We start from the raw sequence: 20,527 nt of genomic DNA on the forward strand, positions 1-20,527 counted from the left end.
TAGATTCAAATGGCCATATTGCACTCTCTCAGGAGCCATGCCGCCAAACTCAAAGACTAGAGATTGGGGTGCACCATCTGCCCCCCCGAACTTCGTGAGAAGGTCCGGCCGGCACGGCAGCCGTATGTGGGGAAGGAGAGACCAGTGAAGCATGTCTGTGAACCACCACTGCCTGGGCCATTCCGGGGCAATCAGGATCATCCGCACCCTGGACTGGGACAGCTTGATGAGCACCGCCGGATTCAGGGGAATGGGTGGAAAAGCGTACAGAAAGCTGTTCGATCAGTTGCTCCATAACGCATTCCCCAGCATCCCCTGCTGGTAGTACCTGGAGGCGAAATCTCGGCATTTGCTGTTTTCAGCGGTGGCCAACAGATCTACGTCTGGAGTCTCCCACCTTGCGAAGACTTCTCCTAGTACTTCGTAGTTTATGACCCATTTGTGGTTTTCCTGAATCAGTCTGCTCAGTGCGTCGGCCTGAACATTCTGCAAACCTGGTAGATGGGTAGCCGTTATCGTCAGTCCTCTGGCTAGAGGCAAACGCCAGATCGCTTGCGCCTCCTGCGACAGGGTGCGCGATCTCGAACTCCCCTGCTTGTTGAGGTAATACATAGTCGTCGTATTATCCGTCTGTACAAGCAGAGAGTTGGTCTGGAAGGACGGATGAAAGGCCTTCAGTGCCAAGTAAACAGCTCTGAGTTCCAGGAAATTGATGCGATACGTGGACTCCGTCTGGGACCACATTCCTTGTATCTGTAAATCTCCGGAGTGCGCCCCCCCAGCTGTGGAGAGACGCATCCGTCACGATAGTCTGTGTGGGAATGTCCTTGTGGAAGGGAACCCTTCTGAGGAGATTCTCCGCTGAGCACCACCACTTCAGAGACTGAAGAGCATGCAGAGACAGTCGTATCTTGCCGTCCCAAGATCCTCTCCTCCCACTGATCCTCCAAGCACTCCTGCAATGGTCTCATGTGCAGCCGTGCGTGAGGAAGATACAAGAGGCCATCGATCCCAGTAGAGAAGACACCGTCCTCACTGTTGTAGATGGAGCGGTCATAAGAGCCTGAGCCTTCCGAAGGAGCGATAACAGTCTCTCCTCCAAAGGAGACACGCTTGCTGACAGCGTATTGATGGAGGCTCCCAAGTATTGTATGCACTGGACCGGAGTCGGGACAGACTTGGACATGATGTGCAACCCCAGCTTGTGCAATAGAACGCACGTCTTCTGGAAATGTACTTTAGCTTCCGAGGAGGAGGCCTTGATCAACCAATTGTCCAGGTACGGGTAGACAAACACCTTGTTCTTTCTCAGGTGTGCAGCTACCATTGCCATGCACTTCGAAAATGTTCTGGGCGCAAACTTCGGCCCGAATGGCAGTACGGTGTACTGATGATTGGCGCCAAATCGAAATCGCAGGAACCTCCTGTGTTTGTGTGCAATGGGCACATGGAAGTACGCATCCTGTAGGTCTATAGCACATAGCCAGTCTCCCTGTTGCAGCCGAGGATAAATCGGATGCAACGACAGCATGTGAAATTTCTCTGCAAATCCACTTGTTTGCTTGTCGTAAATCCAGAATGGGCCTGAACTCGTTCTTGGCCTTCTTGCGAAATAGAAAGAACCAACGAAATAGAAAGAACCGGAGTACAGACCTCTTCTCCTTTGGGACAGAGGTAGGTCTATCGCCCTTTTCCTTAACAGGATATCGGCCTTCGTCTGGAGCTCGCGCAGCTGAAACTGCGAGCTGACCGGAGGAATTGCTGGAGGCGGGCTTGTGAACCGAAGACTATCCATTGCAAACAATATTTAGCACCCGCTTGTCCGGAGTAATTTTTCTCCACTCTGCCAGAAAAAAATTGAACGCTTCCCCCCACCGGAGGGGAAGTAACCGCTCAGGGCCTAGACCCAGCGAGGCCCTTGTTTGCCGTTGCAGACTGCTGGCCTCTGCCCTTCTGGAAGGGTCTCCGGAACTGCTGCTGTTGCGGTCCCGAAGCCTGTCCTCGCCCTCTGCCTTGCGCCCCAACAGTCTCTGGAACGGGCGGTAGGTCTTCTCCTTGGGCTTCTCCAACCCGACAGCCGTCAGGGTCTCTGCCTCCGCTTTCATGCGGGCCATTTTCTCGTCCACATGCTTGCCAAACAGGGTCTCCCCGAGAAAGGCAGGTTGGCCACCCATTGTTGGGCCTCTGGCTTGAGGGATGCAAGGCGAAGCCCAAGCGTGGCGCCGTTGGTTGACACCATGGCAATATCCATGCGCCGCCAGAAGGGACACATCAGCAGCCGCGCTGATGACCTGGTTCTACACCAATAGTCCCTCATTGAGAATCTCTTGGAAGTCCTCTTTCTTCTCTCGAGGAAGGAGCTCAGCAAATTGCTAGAGGGACTCCCACAGGGCCCATATCGCCCTAGAAAAGCCGCGGCACTTGCAGCCTTCATTGCAGTAGACGCCATCCCACAGACCTTTCTGCCAGCCGAGTCTAACCAGCGGCTCTCCTATCAGGAGGTACCGTGGACGACTGGGTGGTGGCATGCTGCTTCCTACCAGCCGTCACTACGACAGAGTCCGGTGGCGGATCCATCCTGAGAAAGGCCGGGTCAGAATCTGGAGCCCGGTACTTCTTGAGGAGCCTGGAGGGAGCCGCCTTAGTCACCGCCAGAGTGAGAAAACTCCTGAGCAGGCTCTACCAATCCTGGTACTAGGGGTAGCAACGGCCGAGACATGTGCTTTTTACGTAGCGTCTCGAAATCACGGACGTCGTGGGAGTGGGCACTGTCACCGTGATGCCCAACTTAGCCGCACCCCCTCAGCAAAAAATCTTGGAATGAGACGATGTCGTCCACTGACGACTCCGCGATCTCCCCCTCCTTCCGGAACGAGAGCGCGATCTCCTCTGCTTCGGGCGCTCCGCAGGTCTCACAGGAGCAGGAGACTGCGGCCTGACCGGGAACCTCGGCTGAGGAGTCCCCTTAGGAGGCGTCTGGTACCGTGGCAGCGAAGCCGTCCTCAGAGGAAATGGAGGTAGTCCTTGAGGAGGTAGCAGAGGCTGATGAGGGGGGACTATAGGCGGAAGCGGAGGCGAATTCCGTGGCGGAGGTTCCTTGAGCAATGGGGGAGGAGGTGTAGTCTATTTCGGCTTGGGAGGTGTATATACCTCGGAGTACACAGAGCCCTGTGAATCCCTCTTCTTCCTAGGAGGAGGCGATGTAGAGGCATTGTCTCCTATTGGAGAGCGTCCGAGGCGTCCCAGCAGACGCAGAGCGACTCCTGGTGCCAGAACTCCTCCTGCGCTTCTTTGGCGTCGAGGAACGCCCTCGACGTCGACCTGCGTCCTCGTCGAGCCACGTCTCTTCCTCGACTGCGAACGCCATCTGGACGAAGTGCGTCTCGACGTCGAACGCTGCGCATCCTCGATGTCTGACGTAGAGGATCCCCTCGACGCAGACATTCTCTTCCTCGATGGCGAACGGCGGTGTCGCCTCGACGGCGAGTGCCGACGCCGGGCCGAACTCAGTCGACGCCGCTTCAACCCAGAGCCCTGGGAAGACGGGGAACAGACTGCTGTCATCCCTCTTGACGCAGTTGTCGCTGCTATCGACGTCGACGGAGAAATATGATGCTTGCTGGTCTTCCTGCCTCTGGGGAGCCCCCTAGAGACCTCAGCATGGGCAGATGGAGCCTGCCCAGACCCACCTTGTTGCAGTCTATTTTACAGGCCTTGGAGCCTGATCTTCATCCTCTCTCTCAGGGTCCTGGTGGATAATGTCTGGCAGATGCCACACTCCTCTGGGACATGAGATAAGGGAAGGCAGACGATGCACACCTCATGTGGGTCCGACTTGGCCTTCTTCCTCGGACACTCTATGTAGGAAGGTAGATCCCTGACTATGGTTGCCCCCAACTTTTTGCCTGGTGTTTTGCTGGTTTTCTGACTTAGTTGACCTGGGGCCCTGCTATTCAGGACCCCAGGCCTACTGCTCTCTCTGTAAAATGGATTCCATGTACCTTAGGTACATATCTAATTGGATACTGAGTCACCTTATCAGTCCCTGTACAGAGTACCTTAGGTGCCCAGGGCATAGGTGTACCCAGGGCCTACCAGGGGCTGAAGCATGTATTATGCCACCCCTGGCTGGCCATCCAAAACTGACACAACTGGCTGCTTGACAGCTGGGGCAAGGTGGTGTAATCACCCCTTGCTTTAGATATAGTATACCTATATCTAACCCTAAAATGGACACACAGATCTCCTATCAGTCACTCCTATGGCAGGCCTTGACAATCCTGAAGGCAGAGTGCTTGGAATCGTGTGAGATAGTGCTCTGGCATGAGCGGAGCCTGTCTGCGGCTTTCGGGATCCATCCCTTAGCCGTTTCCATGATATCGCATACCATATACTCTTAAGTGCATTATAATCCTCGCGGTTATATGCCAACTCTGGTATCGCTTTATCAAAACATGTCGAGTAAGGTGTCATACGAATTGGAATACTAACCCCTCGCCAATTCTGGCGACGGGGTTAGCATTCCACCCTTCTAGAGGGACACGACATGTATGTAACCTGTAACCCCGGTTAAAGTCAGACAGAGCCTTAGCTCCACAAAATGGATGCTGCCACCGAGACACAAGTCTGCCCTCCTGCTGCTGGGAGTCCTCCCAGCCCAGGAGGCAAGGACAAAGGGTTTCCTGCCAGGGGCGGTGCCAGCACCGTCCCAGACAGGATTGTGTATCCTAGGTAGGCAGGGCTTTAGAGGAAGGTGACTGCAAGTGGCACCCCGGTGCTCACTGTGCATAGGCCGGCTGGAACCAGTTCCAGGGGCACTCCAGCCCCTGATCTGGGGAGAGCCCGCCAAAGGAGAGGGGTGTAACCACCCCCCTCCTAGTCCCACCCATAGGGCAGGACTTAGTCGCGTGCCAGCCCCTTTTTGCAGGATAAAGGTAGGACCTGGCCCCCTTCCAAATCAGATCATCTTTGAATCCTGAAACTACTTTCCACGAAAGGAACTCAAGACTTCTTCCCAAGATTCTCCCTTGTGACTAAGGAGTAGTCACCCTGCAGCAGCAGGCACCAACCAAGCATCGCGGTTTGTTGCCAGTCTCTCCTTCGGATCAAGACTGCTCCAGCACGACGAGACCCGGCTTCCCTGGCACCTCTGACCTCAACCTGCATCATCAGCCCAGCTGTGATCCGTGGGTGTGACGAGACCTCGAGGGACCGGCCATCTTCAGAACTGCACGACGCTTGTCCAGCACGACACCCGAGTGACCCTCGACTGAGTGCTTTGGAGTAAGAGAAGCCCCGACCCTGAGCAGCTCCAGCACCGACCCTGAACAGCTCCAGCACCGAAGTTCAGCCCCCCTGCATCCACGAGATCTGCGTGGGGCCCTTCTGCTCTTTGCTGCTCACCGCGTTGTCCAGGTCGCTTGCCCGTTGGCTAGTGGCCCCTTCACGACGCTCCACGACGACAACTACTGCTGGTCTGGTTGCTCCAGACTAGCCCTTGCTCCCCTCCAACAGAGGAGCACCCTGGACCCTCCGGGTCCACTCAAGACGCCATTTTAGGTCCACCGCGTGGGCCTTGCATTTGCCAAGACTTGTTGCCCCAATCCTGGGTCCAGCGACGTCGACAGCAGAGACCTTCGTGGGACAGCTCGCACCTCCATCCTGGTCGCCGACAACGCCTCCTGGTCCGAGAGACTGCAGAGCCCAGCAGCGCCCACTCACCTGGTCGAGGTGACTTCGCCCGGTGCCACTCTGGTGCCCATCTAATCACTGGCTAGTGATTCAGAACTTGGTCCCCTCTGCTTTCAGGTCTTCCTCTTCCCTGATCCAGGCTTGGATCCTCACGAACTTCACTGGTCGCCTGCCAGCAACTCCTTTCTTCAGGCTCCTGGTTCATCAACGAAGAAATCCGACGACACTTGAACCCTATGCAGCCGCAGCCCCTGGGCTAGGTAAACCGAGTACTCCGGTGCTCCAGCGTAGGCCCACTCTCTAAGTGTTTAGATCCACTTTTGTTTTTGACCTACCTAGTCGGGTTCGCCCGAAAACACTAACTTTGCATTTACTAGGATCCATAGACTTTGTTCCGCATTACGCGTGAGAGTTCCCACTCTGCACACGACGTCCCTAGGTCTCCTGCTAGCAATCTAAAGGTTCAGTAGTCCAGTCCTAGCGATCCCAAAGCCTATGAGAGTAGTACTTACCTGCTAGTAATTACGCATTCCACTTTTGTAGTATATGGTTTTTCGTGCCCCTCGGGCATTTGTGTAAATTGTGCGACTTAAAGTATTTTCGTAAGAGTTTTGTTGTGTGCTTCGCTCCCTGACTCAAAGAGTTCAGGGTAGACTTGTAATAAATAAATATACGTTTATTTTTCATAACAACTTGTGTGGTGTCCTTTCACTTGGTGTTCAAGGGGTAATGTGATGGTAAAACAGCTGGCTTAACACGCCCTCTAGAGTCTTAGTCTTAGACTGCTCGTATCCATGCTACTAGGATAGCTGGTCTATAAGGTTGACTTACAACCAATCATCAATAAGGGTTGTTTGGACTGATACATAGTGATCACTAGAATAGTGAGCACTGCATATTAGGCCAACATCTCACACTCTAGACATTTGTCAAACAAAGCAGGCATTTTGACAATAAAAGAGTGCCCCAAAACACACACAAGGGAGAAAACACCAAATTACTTCAAAGAAAGCACTCAAATACTTGAAAAAGTGAAAAAAATCACCAAATAAACCCTTGAAAAGAGAGAGCTCAATGCTCCAGGGTCCTGCTTGCAGGAGTCGGAAAAAAGAACTGAAAGTAAAACGGACCTGCAGGGCATTCTGGGATACTGTGAGAGTTCAACAAAGTTCTCTTAAAGGCACAGTATCCTGTTCTGAGCCACATAATGGCAGCCTATGGGGCTTGTCTATCCACTTCTTCCTCTCTATCATTCCAGAGGGTTTTGCTGGTAAAGGCAGGGTTTTTTTCTGTGGAGAAATCTGGACAGGTTGTGCTGTTTGTGGATTTTTGGTGGAATTTCTAGTTCAAGTACTGGACAGTGTAGCCTGTGGATATAGGCTGCATTATCGGTCTTTAAATTCTCTTAAGTGTCTGAGCAGGTCTGCATTTTTTTGACGACTTAGATTTTTGATTGCTCCGGGGTCCACGCATATGGGTGGGACTATTCACTAGATTATGACTATAACAGAGATCCCCTACTACAGAAATTTTGATACAAAACCATTGGCCTAGAGTTCAGTTAGAGTGTGCGAGACTATTTGCTAACTGTGTACAACAAATGCTTTACACTGCCCTCTGATACTGCCTTACTGCTCGTCCAAGCTACCACTTTAGAGAGTAAGGTTATATCTAACTTTAGCCTCTGCCAAACCTCTGGGGACTCTGGACTCTATACACAGTGTACCTTACTTTGGTCCAGTATATATTTCATCGTGATCCGGCAACAGGCACTTGTTGCACACCGGGTGGACGTCGATGTGAGGATACTTCGAGTTGCACACTGGGCACCTTTTGAACGGGCTCCGTTCCATGATGGTTCGTTGAATAAGGCCTCTGGCGTCGCCGGGCCTTCAGCGCCGAAGAGCCACGCGACTCCTCTGGATGTCCGACTCGGGAACTGAGCTGGAACAGAACTGGAACAGAACTGGAACAGAACTGGGCACCGATCGCAAGACAATACCGACGATATAGTAAAGGCCTTTGGGCCAAAAAGAAAAGTTTATATTGATTCCGAACTTGAGTGATCAAATAAGCATCCGAACCCAATGGCGGAAAAAAACAATTTGGGGATGGAGTCGATGCCCATGCGCACTGTAGTCCAGGGGAGGAGCCACCTATCTCGTGATACTTCAAAGACTCTTCCAGGACAACAATGTGCAATCATCCGGACTCAACACTAGGCGGCGATCTATGCACAAGATATGAATTCAGCAGCCCACATGCCTCGAACATAGAGCCACTTTCTTACAAAAACTCACTGCAGGAATTGTAAGCAAGATCTGGTGTAGACTGTCTGGTGACTTGAACTATCACTAGATGGCCGTCGAGAAGAACAAAAACAAACAGCCACTCACCACCAAAATTCCAGAGAACGTCGTGTGGCCTTATTGCCTAAAAAAAACTCACGTCTTCAAGCGAACATTTCTGCCCCAGAAACAACTGTCCAGAAGAATTGTAGCAACACAGGTCCAACGAAGATGTCACTCTGGAGCGAGATTATTTTTGATTGCTCCGGGGTCCACGCACATGGGCGGGACTATTCACTAGATTATGACTATACACAGAGATCCGCTACTACAGAACTTTAGATTCTTTGTCAGGTGGGAATGCCTCGACATTTGTGAGTTTGCCTTTTTCCTAGCATTTGATACAACTAGTGAATCTAATGGTAGTTGTCCTTTAATGTAGGCTGGATCCGCAGGTGCAGGCCTATATTTTCTCAACTCTAGGGTTTAGGATCCTAGTACGTACAGGGTCTTTAACTACCTCTGGAGCATGTTTGATGACCCCTTTGATCATAGAAGAATTTGAACCGACCTTTGCGATTGTTCAAATGTGTAATAGAAAATCCTCCTCTGCCTGATCAGAATGCATGGTGACCCCATGGTAAATGGCAGCTCTGTTCAATATGTGCCCAAAACCAATGTAATCTTCTGGGGGAGAAGGTTTTGATGGGTATGACTGTGGGTCAGGAATATCCGGTACATTCCGTGGGTTTGGGTACTCCCAGTCTGGATCATCTAAAGGGTATAGGAAAGGCTCATCTAGGTCTATCCCTCTCCCTAGGCTATACTCCTCATCGTTTTGAGATGAGTGTGAAGACAGTAGGAGAATGTGTAGGAGAAATCTGTGGTGAAATGTTAAGAGGAACAGGGGATGAAGGAGAAGGAAGTATAGGAGAAGAAGTGTGCATAGGAGATGTGGCAGAATCCTTCTTGGCAGGTACTACAGGTGTGGGTGTTGCATCTGCCTTCCTCTTCTTGTGTGGTATAGTGGATACAGCACCTGCTTTTGGGTCAATGTAGATCTTTTGCAGAGGATCTGATTGGAAAAGTTCTTCTCCTTGTGGAACCTTTGTCGGCGACGATTTTTTCAGTTCCGGACGAGGTTGCTGCTTATCTTTAGCCTAAGGTGTTACATTGGCGTAGTTTGGCACCAAAGGTGTTGTTTTCCGTGTCGTAGGCTGTTTCAAGGGCTTGGGTGCATCGGAATCAGGCCTTGTCGGTTTCGGTACCGGAGTGGAAGCTGTTCTCATCGGCTTCGAGGCGTCAGACCCTGGCTTCGCACCTTTGTCTTTCGAAGTCGACGGTCTTGGAGCCAAGACTCCTTTTGGTGCAGAGGGAGCTGGTGGGAATCGGCACATGCGGCTTGCTTGGTAAAGAGCTACCGGAAGGCTTAACTGCTTTCTTCGGAGCCGGGCTCGATGGCGGGACTGTCGAAGTGGTTTTTCGGTCGCGACTAGGCCCCGGAGGCGGAGTGTTGACCTTTGCCTTTGATCTGGGTGCTGTGTGTGGGGCAGGGGCAGTAGTACTCACGCGCTGACCCGATGGTATGGAGTCATCTGAGTCATCTGCCTCTGATTCGATTTGGAGATCGGAATCTTCCTCGGGAACGAGCGGAACCTCCTCGAAGATGTCCACCGGTTCCGGAGCTGATCTCAGCATGTCGCGTCGACGGGCCCTCCGATCTCGGATGGTTTTCTTGGATCGAAAGGAAGCGCAGGCTGTACAGCTGGCTTAGTTGTGTTCTGGCGATAAGCACAGGTTGCAGACCTAGTGTTGGTCACTGTGTGGAAACTTTGCTCCACACTCGGGGCATTTCTTAAATGGCGTCCTTCCCATGAGGTGTAGGCCTCCCGGCGTGGATAGGCCCAACGGACCGGGTCGACGACCGGAATCGAGCTGATGAGTCAAAACTAAGTTAGTCGATATCGAAGGTAGTTATGTAAAGTTTTAATGATTTTTGGCACTTCAAAGTACTTGAAAAGTAGATTGAGGAGGAGCGGAAAAAGTTAATCCGAACAGTGGCGGAAAAAAGCAATCTAAGGATGGAGTCGATGCCCATGCGCACTATCGTCCAAGGGAGGAGTCACCTATCTCGTGACTACAAAAGACTTCTTCCAAGACTACAACAACATGCAATCATCCGAGCTCAACACCAGGTGGCGATCTAATGCAAAAGTGTAGTATCTGCAGCTCATATGCCTCGAACAAAAAGTTTCCAGAATCAGTCGGAAGCCTGGGGCTAATTCGAAGGTAAGGAATCTGTGGCTAGAAGGCTAGAAGATAGCTATTATTGTAAACTAAAGTTAACTCTACTAGAAGCCTAATTTCTGAAAGTAGTGTGAACTTGCTTTACAGATTTGAATAAGAAAGAATCTAATTGTGACAACCAACTTTGCTTCTTGAGCAACTTGTCAAGGTGCATAAATGACAGTTTAACAAGTAATACAGCTGTGCAGATCAGTTGAAGCATTGAAAGTCTGGATGAGAAACCATTTTAAAATTCAAGAGCAGGCTTTTGTCAAAAAAGTAGTTTACGGTCTCAAGTACTACTCAAATCTTTAGCCATGTTTTTTAATGTAATCATCTAGACAGCATCACAAATGTAAATCTCAAACAATCTGCATAGAGAAACAAATATGCATAACTTCATGCTGTTGTAGAATATATAAATATAACGGAGACCAAAACATAATGAATGTATAAAAGATATTGGTTTTTCCCTCCCTCCTCCCCCCTTTTGATATATGATTGTTCAATAAAAATACACAAACCTTATCTGTACCGTGCACTCTTCTGATGATTTAGTGTTCCTTTTTTCTTGTCAGTAATTATCCACCCTTTTACCTTGTTCCTAATTATTGTATTGACATACGGTCTCAAGTACAACATGGGACAATACAATAATCCATACATTGTTTGATATTCCATTGAAACTTAGACCAAATACATGTAAATCTCAATACAATTGACATCTGGGTGTAAAAATCTTGGAAAATGTGTAACAGCTTTAGAGGAGCACTGAAAATGTCAACCCTAGCGTAGTTCCCAGACACCGTTTTGGGGTAACTGCTCTAGCTTTACAAGTACATATCATGCAGACCAGCCCAGTTTCTGGAAATAAATTATGATATCTCACTTTCTGAATCCCAACCACCTACGCTTGCTGTTCTGGAACTTTCACACATTTAACAGTCCAGATCTGTTACTAGGAGTAGGGGGGAAAAAAATCACCAAGGTGTCCATTTCAATTTTACAAGTTTACTGAAGTCAGCAGAGCATTACCCGTAAAGTAGTCAAATCCATCTTGCTGAAAAACTTCAAAAACGAGAGGTAAAAGCTGCCACATCTGCGCAGATACTTGCTGACAAGTCAGGCTATGAGCCAAGGAGAATATTTCTTCATAAAATTCTGAAACATAAGATCAAATAATGAAATATCTTCTGTACAAACAAACACTACACACAGACGACAGGGAACTTACCAAGCACATGCTGCTGTAAAACCGTTCCAATCACCTGCAAACAAATGCCTTCCAGCTGCTGAGTAATCTGTATGGAAAGGACAGATTTATAGCATCATTCGCTTTAAGGACATTACAAAATTGGGTAAAGACAGACCCTAACAAAATGCAGCTTTACTTGGAATAAATCAATGCTTGGGTTTTTGGGCAGTTCAAACACCAACCAGTTGTGCATGACTGAAACAAGTACTGCTTCTAGTTATCCCATGAGCGTATGATTTTAAGTAGCAGAGGGGGGTCACCTAAGGAAAATGCTACTTACCAGTACGCATCTGTTCTTGGCATGTAGGGCTGCTGACATTCATATCTTAGCATAGATCGCCACCTAGTGTTGGGTCCGGATGATTGCACCTTGTTGTCTTGGAAGAGTCTTCGAAGTATAATGAGATAGGGGACTCCTCCCTTGGACTACAGTGTGCATGGGCATACACTCACCAGATACTTCCGAGTATCTGTGCGCTGAACAAATTAAAATAACAACACTCCATCCTTAGATTGTTTATCGCCATTGTAGCAAAGATGGAGTATAGAAAAGTAAAAGATGGCCATGCAAAGAAAATCCTGCAGCTGCGACAGGCCCCGGGGAGGAGGGTGGGAGATATGAATGTCAGCAGCCCTACATGCCAAGAAGAGATGCATACTGGTAAGTAGCATTTTCTGTTCGAGGCATGTGGGCTGCTGAATTCATATCTTAGCATAGACTGTATAGCAGTATCTCCTCTAGCGGTGGACACCTGCCCCAGCTGCAGCAGTTAGAAAAAGTGTTTTGTTTTTTTCCAGAGTTTTATATAGCGCGAACTAGACCCAAACCGAATCAGGTATCAGAGCGCTTTACATATTTTCCAGTTACGTTACATGAGGACACACTCATTTTAGGCACAGGGAGATTAAGTGATTTGCCCAGAATCACAGGAGGTTTTGGCGTCGTTACCGAGACTCGAACCCAGATCCCCAGGTCCGAGGTCGAGCGCCCTAGCCGTTAGGCCAACTCATCTCCCCTTGAGGACAGCTTGGCCTACAGCAGCTTGCTGCTTTGATTGCACATCTACACAATAGCGTTTAGTGAAAGTGTGTATGGTAGACCATGTAGCTGCTCTACAGATGTCTTCTAGTGGAATGTTTCCTAGGAAAGCCATGGATGCCCCCCATTTTGTGCGTAGAGTGCTCTTGGGGGAACTGTTAGAGTGCATTTAGCTTTGTGGTAGCATATTTGAATGCATTTAACTATCCATCTGCCTATTCCTGATTTTGAGATGGGGTTACCCTTATGTTGCGGTGAAAAAGCAACAAACAGTTGCTTTGTTTTCCTGAATGGTTTAGTTCGGTCAACATAATATAATAGAGCTCTTCTTACATCTTGTGTATGTACGGCTCTCAGCTACCGACTGCGGGTTTTGGAAGAAAACTGGCAATTCTGTGGACTGATTGATATGGAAAGTGGATATGACCATTGGAATGCACTTGGGGTTAGTATGTAGTACTACTTTATTGGCATGTATTTGCATGAAAGGTTCCTGAATTGTTAGAGCCTGTAACTCACTTACTCGTCTGAGTGAAGTGATGGCAATTAAAAATGCCACCTTCCATGTTAGAAATTGCAATTCACATGAGTGGAGTGGTTCAAAAGGAGGTCCCATAAGTCTGGAAAGAACTATATTTAAGTTCCAGACTGATGAAGGTGGATGTTTTGGAGGGATTATCCTTTTAAGCCCTTCCATGAAAGCTTTGATTGGTGGAACTCTGAACAGACAGGTGTTGCCTGTTTTGGAGGTATGCTGCTATAGCTGCATGATGTAGTCTTATAGAAGAGTATGCTAAATCGCATCTTTGTAGATGCAACCGGTAACAAATGTTTTGTATGGAAGCGTCTAATGGATGGATTGTTATTGCAATAAATTACAAATCTTTTCTATTTGGCTGCATAGCATGCTCTAATAGTTGGTCATCTTGCCTCTTTGATAATGTTCATACAATCAGGAGGCAAGTTGAGATATCCAAATTCTAAGACTTCAGGAGCAAGATCGCTAGGTTCAGTTGATTGCGGTCTGGGTGCCTGATTTCTCCATGGTTCTGAGTTAGAAGATGTGGCGACAGACGCAGTATTTGATGTGGAACCTCGTAGAGTTCTAGGAATGTTGTGTACCATGGTTGTCTCGCCCATGTTGGAGCAACCAGGATCATTGTCAGTGACTGCGGACGTAGTTTGTGTGCCACTAGCAGAATCCGTGGGGCTGGTGAAAAAGCATACACAAATCTGCCTGACCAGTTCATCCATATTGCATTGCCCTGTGACAACAGATGTGGGAACCTGGCGGCAAAGTACTGGCATTTTGAGTTTGTTTGTGGCAAACAGATCTATCTCTGGATGCCCCCATTTTTTTAAAGAATGGTTGGAGAGCTTGAGGGTGAATCTCCTATTCGTGTATTGGTTGACTGTCTGCTTAGCAGATCCGCTATTTGATGGTCTTTCCCTGGCAGGTGTTCTGCTAGAAGAAAAATGTTCTTTGGAATTGCCCACCTCCATATGCTCTGTGCTAGGTGAGAAAGCTGTAGCGAGCGAGTCCCTCCCTGTTTCTGGATGTAATACATGACTGTCATGTTGTCCGTCCGGATCAACACAGCTTTGTTGTATACATATTTTTGGAATGCTTTCAGTGCCAGAAATACTGCTAGCAACTCTAAGTGGTTGATATGCAGTGTCTTTTGCTTGACCGTCCAGAGTCCTTGGACTGTGTATTGATGTAGGTGGGCTCCCCAACCTGTCAGTGATGCGTCCGCTGTTAGTACTACTTGTGGAACCAGCTCTTGGAACAGTCGCCCCTTGGAAAGGTTTTGTGGGTTCCACCACTGCAGAGAGTTGTAAGCGCGACTGTCTACCAACACTAGGTCTTTTAGATGTCCTTGAGCTTGGTGCCACTGCCGTGCTAGGCATTCTTGTAATGGATGCATTTGAAGTCTGGCATGAGGGACAATGAATATGCAGGAGGCCATCATGTCTATGAGTTGCATGAACACTCGAGCTGGTAAGGAGTGTTGTGGCTGAAACTTCTAAATTAGAGTCTGCATGTTGGCTATCCTGACTGGATTTGGATATGCCTTTGCTACTGATGTATCTATGGTAGCTCCCAGATATTGTATGTGGGAGGGTTGTAGATGAGATTTTGGGTAATTTATGGAAAAACCCTGGAGTGTTTGAGACGTATGGCTTGCACATTGGATGTACGATTTGGCTTTTATGAGCCAATCGTCGAGGTATGGAAACACATGGATGTGTTGCCTCCTGAGGTGTGCTGCCACTACGGCTAGACATTTTGTTAACACTCTTGGGGCTGTAGTTACTCCAAAAAGGAGAACTTTAAACTGATAGAGTTGACCTTCTATTGTGAACCGGAGATATTTCCTGTGAGCTGGATGTATAGGTATGTGGAAGTATGCATCTTTGAGGTCTAATGCGGCGAGGAAATCGCCGTGCTGAAGTAACGGGAGTACTTGTAGAGTAATCATATGGAAGTGCTTTGACAGTATGTATTGGTTCAGAGATCTGAGGTCGAATATGGGTCTGAGCGACCCGTCCTTTTTGGGAATGAGGAAGTATAGAGAGTATACTCCTGTTCCTTGAGTGTTGAAAATGGACTGGTTTTATGGCGCCCTTTTGTAGCATGGATTGGACCTCTTGTTGTAACAGTGTTGTGTTCGTTGGACATGGGACGGTGTTTGGGTGGTGTAGAAGTGAGTTCCAGGCAATAACCATACTGGATAATTTGTCTCACCCACCTGTCTGTGGTAATTGCGTTCCAGACATGTAGGAATTGGTTGATTCTGCCTCCGACTGGTGTTAGATGGTCTGGAGGGAGTGTGATGAAGTCACTGTTTGGTGGCAGTGGAGGCTCGGGTGTTATTGCCTCCACGTCCTCTGCCTTTGTTATTGTTGCCCCTATAACCTCCTCTATTGGAGCCTTTGTTAAAAGTGCTCTGGGTATTAGATTTGAAGGTAGAGGCGCTTTGTGATGTGTTGCCTCTTCCTGCGCCTCTGTATGAGGAGCGACAAAAGGAACCTCAATGTTGTTGGAACTGAAGTGCCCCCATTGATTTTGCAGTTTGTGGCTTTCGTCATTTTATCTAAAATGGTGTCTACTGCGGGCCAAACAGGAAATCTTGGTTTACATGGTGGATTGCACCTCATTCTTAAAACCAGATCAGCATAGCCACGCGTGTCTGCGCAGTAGAACGCTGGTATTGATCGACCTGGCCAATGGATCGGCTGTGTCTAGCGCACATTTGATGGAGGCATTGGTAATGAACTTGCCTTCCTGAATGAGGTAGTTAGCCTGCGCATTAAAAGGTTCTGGTAGGTGTTGCATGAGACTTTCGAATTGGTTGTAGTGTGCTCTTGTCGTATATCGCTAGAAGAGCTTGTGTATTCGCAATTCTCCATGAATTTGCCGCTTGGGAAGCGACCCTTTTCCCCGAGGCTTCTAGTATTTTAGATTCTTTATCAGGAGGGGGAGCATCTCCTGTTTGAGTTAGCCCTTTTAAGAGCATTTGCAACTACTAATGAATCTAAAGGCAATTGTTGTTTTATATAAGTAGGGCCTGCTGGGGCTGCCTTATATTTTTTCTCAATCCTCGGATTGAGCACCCGCGCCCTAGCAGGATATTTAAATATGTCTGGCGCATGCTTTAGGACCCCATTAAGCATAGGAAGTGTTGACATTTTTCTCAGAAATAGGGAAAGTGTCAAATAAAAAGCCCTCCTCTATAGGGTCAGTGTGCATGTCAACATTGTGATATTTTGCTGCCCTGTCTATAAGCGGATTAAACATGATAGTGTCGTCTGTAGGTGACTGTTTTGTAGGGTATGGGGAAGTGTCTGGGATGGGTTGTGCTTCGTCAGGATCATTTTGGTCATCCCATGTATCTTGTGGATCAGGATCCCCTGGTTCATCGTAAGTGTACTGAGGATCTTCCCACAAGTCCTCTCCCTCATTGTAATCAGAATGTGTGGGAGTGTAAGGTACAAAAGGCATATCAGGAAAGAAAGGAGTAAAAGGTCTTGAGGGAGATGTCTCAAAGTCTTTTTTCTTAGTAGGAACAGGAGAAGGAGTGTCTTGTGGTAAGGGCCTCTTCTTTCGGTGGTAAACTACCACGTGTCTTGTTTTAGGGTCTATATATAATTTTGGTTGCTCTTCATTCACTGGATCTGGAGGGAAGAGTTCTTCTTAGACAGTCATTGGCTTTGGCGTCGAAGGCTTCGGTTTATTGACTTGTTTGAGAGTCTTTGGCTCGAGGGCCTTTGGTGTTGGAGCTCCTTTGGGCTGAACTGCCGATTTCGGGTCGGTAACTTTTTGGTTCGACGCCTTTTTTCTTTTCAGCGTCCTTTTTGGGATCAGCGCCCTTTTTAGGGTCGACGACTGCCTTCGGATCGACGGGAGTTCTTGGTTTGGTACGTTTTTGTTCCAAGCAAGGTTTTTTTTTCGGGTCGATTGTGTGATCGGCCCCTTTTTTAGGATCAGCGGCCTTTTTGGTTTGTCTGTTTTGTTAGGATCGACGACCTTCTTGGCCTGGACGGCCTTCTTCGGTTCCCAGGTTTTCAGTTCAGAGGGCTTCTTGGGCTCGAAGACCTTTGGGTGTACGCCCTTAGTCTTCGGGGCGATGACCTTTGGGTGGACCACTCTTTAGTTCTGCGCTTTTCGGGTCGACCAGCTTTTCGGTTAGACGACCTTTGGCTGGAAAGCTCTTTTTGGCTCGATGTCTTTCTTCGGGCCTGGGCTACCGGAAGGCGTGTGTTTAGGCTTCGGAGCCGAGCCGAGAGGTGGGGTCTCCGAAGGAATATCTCGATCTTGGCTAAGGCCTTTCGGTGATGCTTCGACCGGAGCCTTCTTTTTTGGGCATAGTGGGGGGCTGAGTACACAGTTTGCCCCAGCGTGATCTGGTCATCGGAGTCCGATTGGTCCTCAACGGTGACGATCTCTAGATCGAGTCGGCGGCTTCGGGGAGATCTTGTTCGTCCTCGCAGATATTCTCCGGTTCCGACTTCTGCATCTCTTGCCTGGCAGCCCGTCGATTCCTGTTTGTTTTCTTGGATCAGAATTGGGCACACGACGGGCAATTTTCTTCTTTGTGTTCAGGTGACAAACACTTGTTGCATACTGTGTGCTTGTCAGTATGTGGGAATTTGGAGTGGCATTGTTTACACCTTTTAAAATTGAGTTTAATGGAGTCGAGGGGTATCGAGCGAAAACAATACCGTCGAGTTCGAAGTCCTTTTGGCCTTAGAAAGTAGTTAGTTTCAGTTCCGAAGTTGAAGTATAGGAAATCACATCCGAACCCAATGGCGGAAAAAAACAATCTAAGGATGGAGTGGATGCCCATGCGCACTGTAGTCCAAGGGAGGAGTCGCCTATCTCGTGATACTTCGAAGACTCTTCCAAGACAACAAGGTGTAATCATCCGGACCCAACACTAGGCGGCGATCTATGCTAAGATATGAATTCAGCAGCCCACATGCCTCGAACGGAACAGTTAAGTCTTTTTCGAACAATGCATGGTATAATTGCTAATAAAGGCCAGTGGAATTATGAAATTCTTCATCTGCAGCTTTTACGCATAATTATGGATTTGCCTCATTTGTCACAATCTGCAGATCATGGATTAACAAAAGAAGAATTGTTTCTAGCTCAAACTGATCAAAACTAAAAATTTGGCAACGCGGTGAACGGAGCTTCACAACAGTTAACCGGTAGTCTTTCAATTGTTTATTTCTGCAATGGGTTTTCAAACTGGTACAGAGTTCACATCTTTGCCCAAACAATATTACAATGTGTAAAAATTACGAAATAATGAAGTGAAACAAATAAAAAGTGCCGCATTAAGTTGCACAATTTGCTTTCTCTTGCTGCATAATTAAGTCAAACCTACCTCAAAACTTGGTGACCACCCGGCCACCTAATTCTGGTGGCCCTGATTACATACAGAAGGAACCCATCAACGCTTGGATGGACATGGGTACATAATAGCAACAATTCTAACCTGGTATAGAGGTCAAAACTATAGAGGATGCCAGAGGTACTTGGCAATTTTGAACAAGTAACTTATTAAAAGGGTTACAGGTTTCCATAACTATTTTTAAATGTTTTATCAAAATTGTGGGTGAAAATTTAAGTTAACTTGACTATACAGTGCCATTACAATTCACCTGGCCAGGAAAAGGTGGTTGTTGGTTCCTGTAGTGTGGGGAGGTTGTAGTGTCTTACTGGTGTGGGAAGCATTTTCTGAGCAGACAATTTGGAAAGCACTATCTGGATGTCGTTAAACATGCAGTCGAAATTTACGAGGTGATTGTGACAACCAATTTAACATGTTTTTCATGAAGGAATCTTGGACCACAGAGGACTTTCTGCACAATTTGAATTACACCTGCCCCAAAGGTTAGAACCTTTATTTATACCTGGCTCCTCTGGGATAGGTAACACTGGTATCTCGGTACTCTCAAGGGTGCTGGCCTTAGAACCTTCTATGTCTGAATGGGGTTTGCTTAAAGTCCTCTCCGAAGTGTCCTTAATCTTTAAAATTCCAACCGCGACTTTCCCATATGATTGTACGGAGCTCGCGCCTGTGTTCACACACTGCACCCACTCTCCGTGGGTCCCCTGTGTCACTACCTTGGGTGGTTCCTTGGGGTCCCAGCGATTCTACGTTCTCTAGGCACTGTCTAGAGAAGTCGTGGTTGTTATACCACTTTTAGTATATGGTTTTGTCTCCCCCTGGACCCACTGTGTATTGTGCTATTTACAGTCGTTTTAGTGATTACACATTGTGTACTTTGTTCTCTAATCTCATAAAGAGATTAGTAGAGTGTTTAGTAATAAATATATATATTTTATACATCTTCTGGAGTTTATTTGGTCATTCAGTAGGTTCTAATCTGATAAAACAAGCTGCTTTACATTCCTTCGAGACTTAGCCTGAAGGCTGGTCTCCATAACTGCCAGCAGGATAGATTTCCATACAGGTCGTCTTTAACCTAATCATCAATAAGGGTTGTTCGGAACGGTACAAGGTGCCCACTTTAATTAGTGGTCAGCATATACCAGGCCAACTTCTCACAGTGTGGAGTTGGTTTGTATGAAACCCTAAGAAACTGTATGTACCAAAACGGATTTACTTGCCTTTTATTTGGAAGTCTCCAGTGTTACATCAAGGCATATCAAACAGAGTAGAAAAAGTACCCGGAAAAGACATTTGAAAAGTAATTAAAACTTTTATAAATTACTTGCCTGTAAACCAATCCAACTGCATTCAAATTGTATTTCACTGCATAAATCTTGCAAAGTATTATACTTACCTGTACCAGGCCTGGCTCTAGAAAATGAACCATCACTAAATATGAATATGCTACTTACCAGTATGCATCTGTTCTTGGCATGTAGGGCTGCTAACATTCATATCTTAGCATTAGATCGCCGCCTAGTGTTGGGCTCGGATGATTGCACATTGTTGTCCTGGAAGAGTCTTCGAAGTATCCTGAGATAGGTGGCTCCTCCCCTGGACTACAGTGCGCATGGGCATCGGCTCCATCCCCAGATTGTTTTTCGCCATTGTGGCAGGAGATGGAGTGAAAGTGTAAAGGATGTCCATGCTAATGAATAAATACAATAGTATATCTGCAGCTGCGACAGGCACCGGGGAGGAGGGCGGGCGATATGAATGTTAGCAGCCCTACATGCCAAGAACAGATGCATACTGGTAAGTAGCATATTCAGTTCGAGGCATGTGGGCTGCTAAATTCATATCTTAGCATAGAATACATAGCAGTCCCTCCATCAGCGGCGGTTGCCCGTGCCAGCTGCAGAAACCTGAAAAAGTGTCTTTAGAACAGCCTGTCCTACAGCTGCTTGCTGCTTGGAATGCACATCAACACAGTAGTGTTTTGTGAAGGTATGTGGTGTGACCCACGTGGCTGCTCTGCAAATATCCTCTAAAGGAATGT

At 47.8% G+C, this 20,527-nt stretch overlaps 1 protein-coding gene across 1 annotated transcript in view; it reads right to left on the reverse strand.

Annotated features, from left to right (window-relative positions):
* Positions 1-20,527, reverse strand: part of IPO7 (importin 7) — a 392,711-nt gene that overhangs the window by 166,146 nt on the left and 206,038 nt on the right. Inside the window, exons 17-18 of the mRNA XM_078680964.1 lie at positions 11,500-11,566; positions 11,301-11,426 (exon numbers count right to left, since the gene is read on the reverse strand). Coding sequence (XP_078537090.1) covers positions 11,301-11,426; positions 11,500-11,566 — 193 coding nt within the window. The remainder of the gene's footprint in view (positions 1-11,300; positions 11,427-11,499; positions 11,567-20,527) is intronic.

This window comes from Lissotriton helveticus, chromosome 3_1 (assembly GCF_964261635.1).
Source record: "Lissotriton helveticus chromosome 3_1, aLisHel1.1, whole genome shotgun sequence".
Lineage (NCBI taxonomy): Eukaryota > Metazoa > Chordata > Amphibia > Caudata > Salamandridae > Lissotriton > Lissotriton helveticus.